This window comes from Mus musculus, chromosome X, assembly GCF_000001635.26.
Source record: "Mus musculus strain C57BL/6J chromosome X, GRCm38.p6 C57BL/6J".
Taxonomy (NCBI): domain Eukaryota; kingdom Metazoa; phylum Chordata; class Mammalia; order Rodentia; family Muridae; genus Mus; species Mus musculus.
This window is the reverse complement of record NC_000086.7, coordinates 140,933,576-140,948,424: the sequence shown is the minus strand read 5'-3', so window position 1 is coordinate 140,948,424 and position 14,849 is coordinate 140,933,576. Positions and strand designations below refer to the sequence as shown.

The 14,849-nt window shown below is 39.9% G+C and overlaps 1 protein-coding gene across 4 annotated transcripts in view; it reads right to left on the bottom strand.

The window, feature by feature from the left end:
• Positions 1–8,952: 8,952 nt before the first annotated feature.
• Vsig1 (V-set and immunoglobulin domain containing 1) overlaps positions 8,953–14,849 on the bottom strand; it is a 31,865-nt gene continuing 25,968 nt past the window's right edge. For 3 of the 4 annotated variants that reach the window (NM_001359143.1, NM_030181.3, NM_026103.1), the window contains 2 exons: positions 12,020–12,158; positions 8,953–10,759 (listed from right to left, as the gene is read on the bottom strand). In NM_001359143.1, coding sequence (NP_001346072.1) covers positions 10,369–10,759; positions 12,020–12,158 — 530 coding nt within the window. In that variant the 3' untranslated portion in view covers positions 8,953–10,368. The remainder of the gene's footprint in view (positions 10,760–12,019; positions 12,159–14,849) is intronic. The other variant, XM_006528631.4, reaches the window with a different exon arrangement.

Genomic DNA, 14,849 nt, shown 5'->3' with positions numbered 1-14,849 from the left:
TCCCAATTTCTCATTCAAGTCAGTTACACATTCACTTAAATCTTAATATCTTGAGCTAAGATCTATTTCTCAGCTTGGGATAGTTCTGAAGTCAATAAAATTAATGGAGCTTAAACTGCAACTAAAATCCATCAAAAATAGTAATCTTTTGAATTGCTAAGTTAATGTAGAGTGTGGCAAAGTTAATAATTATAATCTTGGACTCTATTTAGAGAAGCATTTTATTTGATTAGTAGTCAGCAAATGCAGTCCAAATGACTCTTCAAATTAATTTTAGGTTTATGTTTGTGCCTGCAATTATTGCTTGAAAGATGCGATCCAAGTATATCCACACACTTCCGTGAATTTGGGGTTAAAGATTTAAATGCCTAGTAACTAAAGTGAGTTCTGTACATATGAGCTGTATCATTGTTATACAAAACTGCACATGAATATTCTCAGTGCTGATCTTTATTAGACTGAATCAGGGAAGGACTTTTTGAAATAAGAGTTTATTTAATGTTAGGGCTAGAATTGATGAGGAATTATTTATTGCTAGTGGTTTTCTTTGATTTTTTTATTTACATTTCAAATGTTATCTTCCCTTTCCCAGTTTCCCTCCCACCCCGAAAGCCGCTATCCCACCCTCCCGCCCCCTGCTTCTATGAGGGTGCTCCCTCACTCGTCCACCCACTCCAGTCTCCATGCCCTCGCATTCCCCTACGCTGGGGGCATCGAGCCTTCTCAGGACCAAGGGCCTCTCCTCCCATTGATGACCAACTAGGCCATCCTCTGCTCCATATGCGGCTGGAGCCATGGGTCCCTCCATGTGTACTCTTTAGTTGATGGTTTAGTCCCTGAGAGCTCTGGGGGGTACTGGCTAGTTTATACTGTTCTTCCTATGGGGTTGCAAACCCCTACAGCTCCTTCAGTCCTTTCTCTAGCTCCTCCTCCACTGGGGACCCTGAGCTCAGTCCAATGGTTGGCTGAGAGTATCCACCTCTGTATTTTTAAGGCAGAGCCTCTCAGGAGACAGCTATATCAGGTTCCTGTCAGCAAGCACTTGTTGGCATCCACCATAGTGTCTGGGTTTGGTGACTATATGGGATGGATTCTCAGGTGAGGCAGTCTCTGAATGGCCTTTCCTTCTGTCTCTGCTCCATGCTTTGTCTCCGTATTTCCTCCCACGGGTATTTTGTTCCATCTTCTAAGGACAGAAGCATCCACACTTTGGTGTTCCTTCTTGAGCTTCATGTGGTCTGTGAATTGTTTTGGGCTAATATCCACTTATCAGTGAGTGCATACCATGTGTGCTCTTTTGTGATTGGGTTACCTCACTCAGGATGATATTTTCTAGTTCCATTTGCCTAAGAATTTTATTAATTCATTGTTTTTAATAGCTGAGCAGTACTCCATTGTGTAGATGTACCACATTTTCTGTATCCATTCCTCTGTTGAGGGCATCTGGGTTCTTTCCAGCTTCTGGCTATTATAAATAATGCTGCTATGAACATAGTGGAGCATGTGTCCTTCTTACCGGTTGGAACATCAGAAGATGTATATACATTTTCTGTATATACATCTTAAATAAATGTGTGTGTATATATATATATATATATATATATACATCTTATTTTAGAGGAAAACATCAGAAGGATATATGCCCAGGAGAGGTATTGTGGGATCCTCCGGTAGTACTATGTCCAATTTTCTGAGGAACTGCCAGACTGATTTCCAGAGTGGTTGTACAAGCTTGCAGTCACACCAACAGTGGAGGAATGTTCCTATTTCTCCACGTCTTGCCAGCATCTGCTGTCACCTGAATTTTTGATCTTAGCCATTCTGACTGGTGTGAGATAGAATCTCAGGGTTGTTTTGATTTGCATTTCCCTGATGACTAAGGGTGTTGAACATTTCTTTAGGTGCTTCTTGGCAATTCGATATTCCTCAGTTGAGAATTTTTTGTTTAACTCTGTACCCCATTTTTAATAGGGTTTTTAATGGCTGAATAGTATTTCATTGTTTAAATGAACCAAATTAACTTTATCCATTCTGTTGACGGACATCTGGGTTCTTTCCAGCTTCTGGCTATTATAAATAAGGCTGCTATGAACATAGTGGAGCATGTGTCCTTATTACCAGTTGGAACATCTTCTGGGTATATGCCCAGGAGAGGAATTGCTGGATCTTCCAGTAGTACTATGTCCAATTTTCTGAGGAACCATCAGACTGATTTCCAGGGTGGTTGTACCATCTTGCAATCCCACCAGCAATGGAGGAGTGTTCCTCTTTCTCTACATCCTCACCAGCATCTGCTGTCACCTGAGTTTTTGATCTTAGCCACTCTGATGGAGAGAAGATGGAATCTCCTAAGTGGTTCTACATTCCCAGGTGCTGCCTGTACACCAGGTCAGAGAGGGCAGGGCAAAGTCCACAATGGATGGGGTCTGTAGTCTGCCCCTTCCCTCTTCCATGTCAGGCATCACTGTATGCTAGACAGAGGAAGGTGAAGGAGAGTCTGGGGGGAATAGAGTCCATAGGACTCCAGCCAAGCCTGGAATGCCAGGAGTATTACATCTCTTAGAACAGGAATAAAAAGGTTTGGGCAGTCAGTGTTGGGTAGGTGGCCAGGGTCCTGGGTGCCCATGTGGCTATGGCATCAGCCAGGGTAATGTCAGAAGCCAGCACTCTGATGTGAGCCTCTGTGAGCAAGGAGGAGCCTTGGCCAATCTGATAGGTCCAAGGTCCAAGAATGAGTGCTTCATGGGAGAGAGCCTTCCCTCAAGTGTTACACGTCAGTAAAAACAGCCAGTTTCTGAAGATCCTTGGTGAAATAAATTGTGCACTTTATTCCATGTGGACGGGGACTATATGAACCTTGGGGAGTGGAATGAGATTTGGGGGTGGGGTAAATTCATTTTACTAGCTGAGGCAAAGATGCTAGTGATGCTCAACTTACATGGGGAAGTATTCCAGGCACTGTGCAATGTAAGTCACTGCCATTGATTACCTAGTTGGGGATCATGGTTATGTGCCCAAAGTAGGCATAGAAACAGGGAGGGAGTTTAGCTTTACTCTTGCTATCTCAAATATCTGAGATGTCCAGGGTTTGAGCATGTTCCACCTTGCCAGGCCCATGCCCATTTTTCTGGTGGCATCAGCCACATGCCCTATACTCCTAGTTGTTTTGATTTTCATTTCCCTGATCACTGTTGAATATTTCTTTAAGTACTTCTCAATCATTAGAGATTCCTCTTTTGACAATTCTGTTTACCTCTGTATCCCATTTTTAATGGGTTATTTGGTTTATTGATGTCTAATTTCTTGGGTTCTTTATAAATTTTGGATATCAGCCCTCTATCAGAGGTTGGTGAAGACGCAGAAGTAAATCCACATACCTATGGACACTTTTTTTTTTTTTTACAAAGAAGCCAAAACTATACAATGCTTTAACAAAAAAAAAGTATCTTCAACAAATAGTGCTAGACAAACTGGGTATTTGCATATAAAAGAATCCAAATATATACATATTTATCACCCTGCACAAAACTCATGTCCAAGTGGATCAAAGGCCTCAACATGAAACTGAATACACTAAATCTGATAGAAGAGAAAGTGGTGAATAGCGTAGAATCTTTTAGCACTGGAAACAACTTCCTGAACAGAACACCAACAACTCAGGCACAAAGATCAACAATGAATAAAATGGGACCTCATGAAACTGAAAGGCTTCTGTAAGGACAAAACAGTAGCCTACAGAATAGTGGTTTTTAAAAATAGGATCAGAATGTACAGCCTTGTCTCATAAGGTCTGCTGGGGTAAAAGCCCTTTTCTTTTTTATATATTTTGAGATTTCTTCAAGAAACAGTACAGACTGAACCAAGCTTGAGGAAATAAGTAGTCTCTTAGATCAATAAATTATATAAGCTAGGATAGTAATGATTCTGATATTGATCAAATTGCTACCTGTTCCTTTAAGAAACAAAATAGCAACAAACTTCAATCAGGTCAGTAGGTCTTGTAATAGCAGAATGAACTGAGAGAAGATGATAGTTCAATTATGACATTAACACAAGAACATAATGTAGAAGAAATAGGTTAATGGAAACTGGAAACAAAATCTAAGATCTTATTTCTGTGTGTAGATGTACTTGTTTGAGTCTGAGCTTATCCATGTGAATGAAGTGCCTGCTGAAGCCAGAAGAGATATCATCACCTTCCCTAGAGCTGGGATTTGAGCTGTCTGACACGGGTGGTGTGAACTGAACTTGGGTCCTCTATAAGAGGACCTGCTGTTAACCACGGAGCCAACACTGCAGCCCTGAAACTGGAAGATTTTACATACTTAATTTTCTACTATAGAAAATTTAACATTTCAGTTAGGTTCTATATTTGAGGTCAGTTTTGTAGCTCATTGTGACAGGATGTCTTGGTTTATCTCTATGATCCCCAGTAGTTTTATTCCTTAATTCCTCAACTACACCAACTACAATGAATTCCTTACATGGCTATATCTGTTCTTGTCTGTTTTCATATTCTTTTATTTTTAAGCCCCCAAATCCTTCTGGTGGTATGTTTGCTGTAGTACAAAACACTTCTTTATTTGAGGGTTCAGGGGTTCAGCTTTACATTTCTATTGACTGCCTAAAATTGAAAGCAAAACTTGCTGTATTTTTCTGTGTTTAGATTTTTTTTCTCAAGTCCTTAAAGGGAAACATGATTCCCACAAAAGTTCCCCTGAAATGACAGTAATAAAAACCACTGAATCAATTGTCAGAAGATATAGTTCAACAGCAGTATACACTTTCTCTATTTTCTAAGATTTTAAAATTCTATTCTTACTATAATCTTTGAGAGAGAAATCTTCATTTCATAGATAAAACTTCCAGACCTATAGGAACAGCCAATCACAAAACCCAGTTTCCATGGAACCCAAATCATTTGTGAGTGAGTGTGTGTGTGTGTGTGTGTGTGTGTTTGTATTTGCTCGGGGGCACTTGAGCACGTGCACACGCACCTCTACTTTTCTTAATCACTGAAATTAGGTGTAACACCTACCTATCTATGCATTTTTACTCCTGTGTTTCTAACACGCAACTCCTAAAGCCCCTCTGGTTTCCTAAGTGCTAAAAGTGAAAAAGTACTTCATACATAGCTCCTACAGCCTCTTGAATTTCCTGGGTATGAGGAGCAACCTGTTCCAGTGATCAGATCTTGATGGCCTTCTGAACTTCAGGGTAAGTAGGGACTGTTCAACAGAATGGCCTAATTATGATCAAAATCTTGGAACTCTGCGTTCCACCTTTTTACAACTTCCCCTATCCCCTGGTACTGGACAGGAGGTTCACTTAAGTTTATGCATGAAGAGTCTACTTTAAAAACAACAAAAACAAAACAAAAAACCCTCTAAACTGTAGAGTTTGGCAAGCTTCCAAGTTGCTGAACACATTCACATTGAGGGGAATTACGGACCCTGACTGTGTAGAAACAGAAGACAGGAGACCCTATTGTACCCCACCCGAGGTACCTTTTTGGTTCGTTGTTCGTGTCTTTTGCAATGCCCTTTTCAATAAACCAGTAAATATAGTTCAAATGTTTCCATGAGTTCTGTGAGCCATCAGAAAAGCATATTGAGCCTCAGAAGGAAATGACGAACATTTCCAATTTGTGCCCAAGTCACATGGACGTGCTGATGACCTAGACAGTGATTTTTGAATGGTACCTGATAATAGAGAACTAGAGGACAGTTCTGTGGGAATGAGCCCTTGACATATGGGGTCTGTATCAACTCCAGTAATGGCAGTATTGAATTCAATAGTGGAAGACACAGTTGGTGTCAACGGCAAATTTCAGTATTGTTTGGTATGGAAAATTTGCTATCATAAGTTTTTCAAGCAGATATAATACTTTTTCCTTTATTGACGTATCTTTTAAAAATAACCTTTCCTGGAACCCTCATTATACTCTGCATCCTTGTATTTTAAACCATAAACCTTTATTTAAACCTTTAAAGTCCCTCAATAGGGTTATTGTCTGTTTGTTTCTTTTGATTCTTTTATGATGCCATGAAACTTATTTTCCAGTACTTATATACATTGCAATATAAACTTTGTATTTTTTCTGTTTTGTTTTTCAGACAGGGTTAAGCTATGTAGCCTTAGCTGCTCTGGGACTGATTATGTAATCCTAGGCTGGCCTTGAACTTCTGGCAATTGTCCTATCTCTCCTGAGTACTGGAATGAAATGCATACCCCGCCTTTAATCCCAGCATTTGAGAAGCAGAGGCAGGTGGATTTCTGAGTTCCAGGCCAGCCTGGTCTACAGAGCAAGTTCCAGGACAGCCAGGGCTACACAGAGAAACCCTGTCTTTAAAACCTTGGGCTTTAAGACCCTTATCCTAGCTGCCTGGACATTAGTATTCTGCTATCTGCCTTTGGAACAAGATGTAGAACTCTCAGCTCCTCCAGCCCCATGCCTGCCTGGATGCTGCCATGTTCCCCACCTTGATGATAATGGATTGAACCTCTGAACCTGTAAGCCAGCCCCCAATTAAATGTTGTCCTTATACCAGTTGCCTTGGTCATTGTGTCTCTTCATAGCAGTAAAACCCAAACTAAGACACATGTCTTCAGTGACTATTGTTGAGAGACAATGGGAGAAGTTGGAAGAACTAAAATACAGTCTCAATGGGCATGGCAGCACTTGCCTGTAAGCCCAGAAAGCTGAAATAGGAAGTTTATAAAATTGAGGTCAACCCCAGCTTCTTGATGAGACCTTATATTGAATCAACAAGATGGAGCTGCTTATACCAGCCCTTTCAAAAGGAAGGTGAAGAGATTATGGAACATGGTTCTTATGCATGGCTACCTAGCATTAACTAAATGTATTCTAACCTTGCTCCCTAGTTACATTCTGTTTATTTGTCAGACACAGACATCTTGTACCTCAAGACCAAAGTGTTAAGACAGAAAGTGGGGAATTATAACCAGCTTAATGGAACCAGGAATGAAGATATTCTATAGAGATACTTGTGTCACCCAATCTATCAGACTACTGAAATAATGGATGCCAAAGAAATGGGAATATCCCCAGGAATCTTATGCTGTAGGAAGAAAACGGGTCCAGCCAGAGAGAGAATGTTATCACCAAGAAGGAGATTTCACACAGTTCTAACAATTTAGCAGACCACCTTCAGGATGAGCCTGAAGCCCAATGATGAGTCAGTTGTAGGCAAGACTACATTTTCATAGAGAATGTTTTAAGTGTGTGTCTCTCTGTGTGTGTCCCTTTATTTAAATTTTAATCTCATTTCAAGACACTAAAGACAAACTTGGGGGATTCGTTGGATCTCTTTGTCCCTCTTCCCAAAGTAACTACATTGAATAAAACTTCTTTTTCTGCTTTCTATTCTTTAAAAAAAACAAAATACAAAAAACAGATGGCCTTGTCAGCCATCATTGGAAAGAGGGGCCCATCGGTCTTGCAAACTTTATATGTCTCAGTACAGGGAAACTCCAGGGCCAAGAAGTGGGAGTGGGTGGGTAGGGGAGTGGGAGGGAGGGTATGGGGGACTTTTGGGATAGCATTGGAAATGTAAATGAAGAAAATACCTAATTAAAAAACCCAAATACTTCTTGAGTGGATTAACTTATTGACCTGGGTGAGATCACTGGATAATGAAATTTCATATTCATCAGAGAATAGTTATAGAGAAGCCAGGGCTGAAAAGGCTAGGGTAGATGTAATTCCTGAGAACTGAATCTTGCCTCTATATCAACCACCCAAAGGCTCAGGGAACATATTAGAAGAAGGGAACAGAAAGGATGTAAGAGCCAGAAGTCAGAGAATACTGGAGTAAAATAGTGGCCTCTAGATATGATAAGACCACAGCACTCATGAACATACAGCTGTGGTTACCTGCATAAGACCTGTGTAAGAGCAATTCTGAAATCTGTCAACATTCTAGCATAAAAGGGAAAGGTTTATGAGCTCCCACCGTTAACTGAAGGTCTATTGATAGTTAATGGCTTCTTGGGAAGGAAGAGCCAGTTTTAAGGGTGTGGCTTCTGATGGGCTGACCATACTCCAGTGAATGGCCCCACACCCAGAAGTATATAAGCACCACAAAAATGGACTTGATGTGTTATTTTTAAGGGACATTAAGTTAAGAAGAGAGGTTATGTAAAGGTGGATCTGGAAAGCTTTTCTGAGGGAGTAAGATGGGATGAACACTACCCAAACATATTCTATGGAATCCCCAAATAATAAAAATACTGTATTAAAAAACGCAAATAAACTGCATGTTGACACCTTATGTGTGATAAGCATTTTCAATGGCTAGGGGTCCATGGTCTTCAGCTGACTCCCAAGGTGATCTGGGTTCTCAAAAATGTGAAAAAAAATCATTCATCCGACTATTCATCAGTATTCAAATAGAAGAGTTCTAGTAAAGACAGGGCTATTTAAATAGTGACCTCTTCCCTAGTCAACACTGCTCCATCAGAAATTTGGGAGTATAGTCATTGATTATCACAGGTCAATCCCTCTTCCTATGATTTACCCAATAATAGAGATGAACAAAAAATTTCAGCTACTTAGCTGTTATAGCAATTTTAGTATTAGTTTGCAGTTTCTAAAAATGAGGTCATTCCCAGGACCTTCAGAAATTTGCTTCCTTGTGCACATTAGGCACTAAGTATCATGGCACTGCATTATAGTTCCGCTATTAATGGAAACACTGATGGCTTCAAAAATCCCCAAGAGTGGCTACCAATTGACACATCAAAGAAAATACTCAAGTGAAGCTTGATATCTCTTTTCATGGCTTGGTGCAAGTAATAAATGTTAGTTAACTTCATTTCACCTTAAAATGTCTGTAGACTCTACCTCAATTGATAAATAGGCAGGATCTATGCAGAGAAAAGTTTTCAGTTAAGGGAATCCTTTATATAAATCCTGATGTGACAGAAATTCACTGAAAAATATTTACTTGAGAAGAAAGTCAGACACAAAAGTATATACTATAGGATAACATTTGTATAAAAGGTCAGGAAAAGAAAAAGCTAACATTTAGAAATGTAAAACAGATCAGTGGACATCTTGGTCCAGGGCACAATGGGATTATAAAAGGGAACAAAGAAGCACTTTGGGATGGTGGAAACCATCTACTTCTACATAGGTATGGTGGTTTCATGGGTGTATGCAACTGTCAAAACTCATCAAATTATACAGTTTAAATGGATAGAGCTTATAATGCATAAATTATATGACAATAAAATTACTTATTAAAGAATTTATCTTAGTAGTCACTAAATGAGATTTCATTAAGGATTATTTATTGAGCCTTAAAATTATATTTCATTTATGATTGATTACATATGTTTTAAAAAGTAAATCTCCATGTAAATTTCTTCAGAGTGGGATATCAGTGATATATGACCATGAAAAAGCATTTTAAAGTGAAGAAAGGATTTTATCAATGTATTTACTTACTGCTTATCATTTATTTAAGAGTGATATTTCCATTAACATGGACTACAGACACAGTAATACAGAGTATTTAAATGGCCAGTTTAGATTATCTAAAGTAGACCAAAGTGTTCATCTGGAAAACCATCCCAGTCTGGTGCCAAAACCACATAGCATCCGACAGTAATAACATCATAGCTTAGTCAAAGGTTTACTCTGAATCGCCTCCAATACCAACACTTTATGCTCACCAAAGAAAAGGTTTATTCTAAATTGTTTTCTTGTACACTATTTGGTAGTGAAAAAAAAAAGTTACAAAAATGCTATGCTCAAATGTTGCACGCTGAGGTGATTTATTAAAGACCTAATATGATAAATTATAAGACTTACTTAGTTTTAAATTATATGTACCAATTGATACATACCTTATTTGGAGGAAATTATTTTTTTTCTAATTTATGGGCCAATGGTGCCAACTTTTTTCTCAGTGGTAAATACAAAAGAAAATGAACAGGAAAGACAACCAATCATAAAATTAATATTCAATCAAATTAACCCTATCTTATGATATTTACAGGTGATCCATGACAAAAAAAATAACTATAAAATGCGTTATATACTTTTGCAAATATTCTTCCAAGTAAATTAGAAATAAACCACGTGTCTTGGCCTTGGCCTTTGTTATGTTACATATTAGTACAGTTTTAAGTAAGCCCTATACTAAAAAGGCAGAAATCACGGCATTTCTTCAGTAGTTGCCTTGATTTTTTTATTTTGGATTAATGGTTGGAATGAATACGTTGATAGATGAGGGTTGTCTATGATGGACGGACAAACTGGGGGCTGGTTAAGTCAACCAAATTTTAAAAGCCGGGAATGGGTTCTTTAGTGGGAATTGCCATACTAAATGCCGTGCCTATTTATGCCTTAACTGTATCCTCTCCCGCCTTGCTCAGAGGCTCAATTATTACTCCAGACTGGGGATCAGGCTCAAGCTCAGGTTCCGGCTCAGGCTCAGGCTTAGGCTCAGGCTCAGGCTCAGGCTCTGTCTCAGTCTCCGGGTCCAGCTCTGGGTGTGGTTGAATCTCTGCCTCAGGTGCTAGCACTGGCACTGAACCCTCTGGTTCAGGGTCAGGCTGTGTGGTAGTTTCCAGTGGAGGATTAGGCTCATATTCTGGCTCCAAGACTGCTGTAGTAGTAGGTTCGGTGTTGTGGCCAGCATGGATGGAAGATGGCAGAGTTCCTTCTAGCTGGACGCCATCAGCTGAAATTGCCTCACTTTGTTGGGGATGGTGTACCTTTGTCATTGGCCTATAAGAAAGAATCACCAGAAAAATATTAGGGAAGATTCACAGTGGAAAATTTCACATGAAGCCATACCCTGTAGCTTTAGTATCGAATAGGCCCTAGACCACTGGTTCTCAACCTTCCTAATACTGCGACACTTTTAATACAGTTCCTCATTTTGTGGTGACCTGCAACTATGAAATTATTTTAGTTTCTACTTCATAATTGTAATTTTACTACTGTTATGGATCATAATATAAAGAGTTTCGGAGATAGCCATTTGCTAAAGGGGTCACAACCCACAGGCTGAGAGCCATAGGTTTAGAACACCTTGCTCATTCTGATATTTTGACTTGCTGTCAGACCAGATGAATCTGTTCTGGAGTTTAGAAAGGATTGATTTCAGCATTATGAAAGTCCACGAGAGATCCACCATCATTTTAAAAGTAGAAAACTAAAATAAAGAAAAGGTCTGAGAAATTAATAAGGTATTTGAGGGTCAAATCCATGGCTCAGTTGTATCTCTATCTCCAACTTCTTAGTACTTGGCTCCTGATTCCTTTTTTGGAATCAAGAAGATGGGAAATCCAGGGAAGGGCACGCCAATTGATTATCTAATACCTAGTGGCTCATCCATGAATATTTGCACACTGGTGTCAGTATATGTACTTAGCAGGTTATATTTGGGAAGATATATGCATATAAATATACATATAGGCACACAATAACAATTAATGAAAGAAATAGGCCATGAATTTGAAAGAGAACGGGGAAGCATATATGGGAGGATTTGGTGGAAGAAAGGGAAGGGGAAAATGTTGTAATTATAATCTCACACAACTCAAAAGAAGTTTAAAAGGAAGAGGGAAGGGAGAGCAGGTAAATGAGCAACCAAATTCTGACTTCCCTGCGCCCTATGTACTTCTGCTTTTGTAGGTCTCCTGTTATAGTAAAATATTCACAATTGTGTCTATGATTGTGTTGGTATAAAAGTAAACATGTTAATATTACATCCTAAAACATTGTCTCTGACCTAAAAGGACTTTTTGTGATGAGTAAATTAGTTGATATCCGTACTTAGAACAGAGTCCAGCACACAGGGCTCAATAAACAGGCACCATCGTGCTTAAGGTACAAACAGTGAGAACAAGCAGATAGTTAACCTTGATAGGTCATGCTGAAAGGGGCACTTAGGGGGAGGTTAGCGGAAGCTCCATCCCAGGAATGCTTGCATTCAGGTTAAGACAACAATGGAGATGTGGCTGGAAGTCAAAAGGGGCTTACTCAAGTTCTGTGCTGGAATTTAAATTCTTCTGCTGCTTGGATTTAACTTTGTTCCTGGCAAAGTACACCACACAGATGATAACAGCAGCTCCTATCAGGGCACCGACCAAAGCTCCGATGATGATCCCAACTTCTGGATCTGGAGGGCACAGATAGATAGTAGGGAAATCAGAGCACATCTCCTTCTGACATGCATGCATTTGAGACTGGTGAGAACTACCTGGAAGATTCACAGAGCAAGAAAGTGACAGGCAGAGGTAGAGGTTAAAGAAATCCCCAGAATTCTGCTACTTAGGTTCCTGGTGATGGAAGAAGGGGCTGTGTAGTTTCACGTTGACATGTGTACAAGGGAAGAAAGCCATGGCCACTTGGCAGGCAGGTTTGTTTTTAGAGCAGTATTTAGGGAACAAAGTTTCCAGTGTACCATTTATGTGACCAGAGATATGTCATGGCAATCTGGTAACCAGAAACATGGTCTGTTACGGGAAAGAACATTGAAATAATCAGCGTTTCCAGGGCTAAGCGAAATCGAAGAGCTTCCCTAAAAAGCTTCTCTACACACTCCTTGCTCCTGAAGAGGCTGCCTGGGAAATGCTATGCCATCTGGATAAACAAGCCTCTGCTTTACTACATCAGTCTATGGAAAAGTTTAATGAGTATGAGACAATCCAGCTGAGCACCAGACCTTCAAGCCCAGAGGTGTTGTCCCTGACAGAACATGTCTGGTTCACAGACCAGACCATCCCTGTCGATTTCCCCTTAAGTAAGGGGCAGCAGTTTATATTTTGGAATGAAGAATAAAGTTTGTATTAAAAGTCCTTCAACTTCTTATAAATAAAGGAATCCATGTAGCCAGTCACAGCAGTGCAAGCTTGTGATCCTAGCACTCAAAAGACTGAGGCAGGAAAATCCTGAGTTCGAAACCAGCCTGGGCTATACACATAGAAAGACCTGTCTCAGAAATGCTAAGTGGAACAGCTATGTCACCAGCGCTCAGGGAACACTGCAGAAGAGGGGGTGGGAAGAGTGTTAAGAGACAGGATGGGGAGCTAAGGAGCAAAAAGATGTCTTCCAGATGTGACATAGCTACTGCACTCATGAACTCCCTGCAGCTGTGGTTATCTGCACAATAATCAAACAAGACTGAGCCCTTTACATTTCATCATGGGTGAATGAAAGACCCATGAGGCTCAACCCTTCCCTGGGAAACTACTGACAATCAGCAGTTGTTGGAGGAAAGAATGTCATTTGACTTCAGTGGCATACCCACTGATAAACTGAGGTTGCTCACGTAAATCATCTTCCACCAATGCTTAGGCAAGACACTCTAATTAAACTCAATAGGCCGCACACCTAAAGAAGACATCAAGGGAGAAGAGGGACGTGTTGGGAAAATGAATTCTAGTGGGAGAGAGAGGCGGTGAGAGAGGGGCACAGGGATGTGTGAAATTCATTATATAAATGGGTGAAAGTATAAGACAATAAAAATAAAAAAGGAACACACATGAATAATTTTAAATTTTAGATGACTCTAAACTTTTAATAAAACAACATTCTCTTCACCCACTCTGACCACTCTTGATATTTTCCAAAGCTGCTCTTGCCTCCATATTTCTATTATGCTTGCTCTCAGATGGCCTGCCTTTCTCCAACATTCATTATTCCTTTCTGAATTTCTATGCTCTCTTCATCTCCCACTGCATTCTCCTAATACAATTACAGCACAATTTTAATTAAATATTCAATTTATGAAAATTAAATACTGTTCACAACTCGGGAAACACCCGTACTATAATTCTTTGTTGGACAACATTTTAAAATGTCTCCCCCATTTTACAGAAACAATAGCCTTTGTTAGTACCTTTAAGTGCCAGCTCAGCTGCTCCAGATCTGTAGCCCTAAGTGTTCCCTTTTTTTTTTTTTTTTTTTTTTTGGTGTCCTATATATTCTGTGTAGACCTACCCTCTAGCATTTAGTACATAGAGTCTTTGTTTGCCCTCTAACTGAATGATGAGCTCCTTGAGTGAAAGACCTATTTTTTCTTAACCTCAGGCTCTTCATCAATTATGACCATCTATAGTAGATATCTAACAGGTGACTGAGAAGGAAGAGAGGGAAGTGGGCAGAGAAAGGAAAGGAGGCAAGAAGGAAGAGGAAAGGAAAGGAAGGGAGGGAGGGAGGGAGGGAGGGAGGGAGGGAGGGAGGGAGGGAGGGAGGCCAGGCAAATGCTGCAAAGAAGACTAGAGTACTAATCTTAAGTGGCCAAACATCTGCAAGGTGACTCTGGCTGTAGAAGGGCAGACAACAAATTGAGTGAGAAGTACTGAAAGACAACGGGGATGAAAGAGCTGAAAGTGAGAATGGAGGACAGACAACAAGGCTCTAGGAGTTATCAAGTGATCCCAAAGAGGCTTGACAAGACATCCCTCAGAAGGTTTTGTCCCAGAATTTGGCTTAATCTGTCAGTACCAGGGCTTAAGAGCCTGGATATCAGAGAGTAAATGAAGAGGAAGAGAGTTAGAGGCATCTCAGCTGTCATATAACGGGTGAAATAGAAGCTCACCAGAATTCTGATGTGCACTTTCTGATGGTAAAAACACACTGAACATTTTTCTCATACCTTGTTGCCTAGTTGTAATTCTTCTGAGACTTGTCTGTACAAAACATCTACCTATTTATTGATTGGATTATCCCTGGATTTTTTTTAAAGCTCTTCATATATTCTGGGTATCAATCCTCAATGGGCTAAATGGCTGGACAACATTTCTTTCCATTCTCTAGGCTGCACCTTATTTCAGTTCGTTATTTTCTGTACTGTACAAAAGCTTTT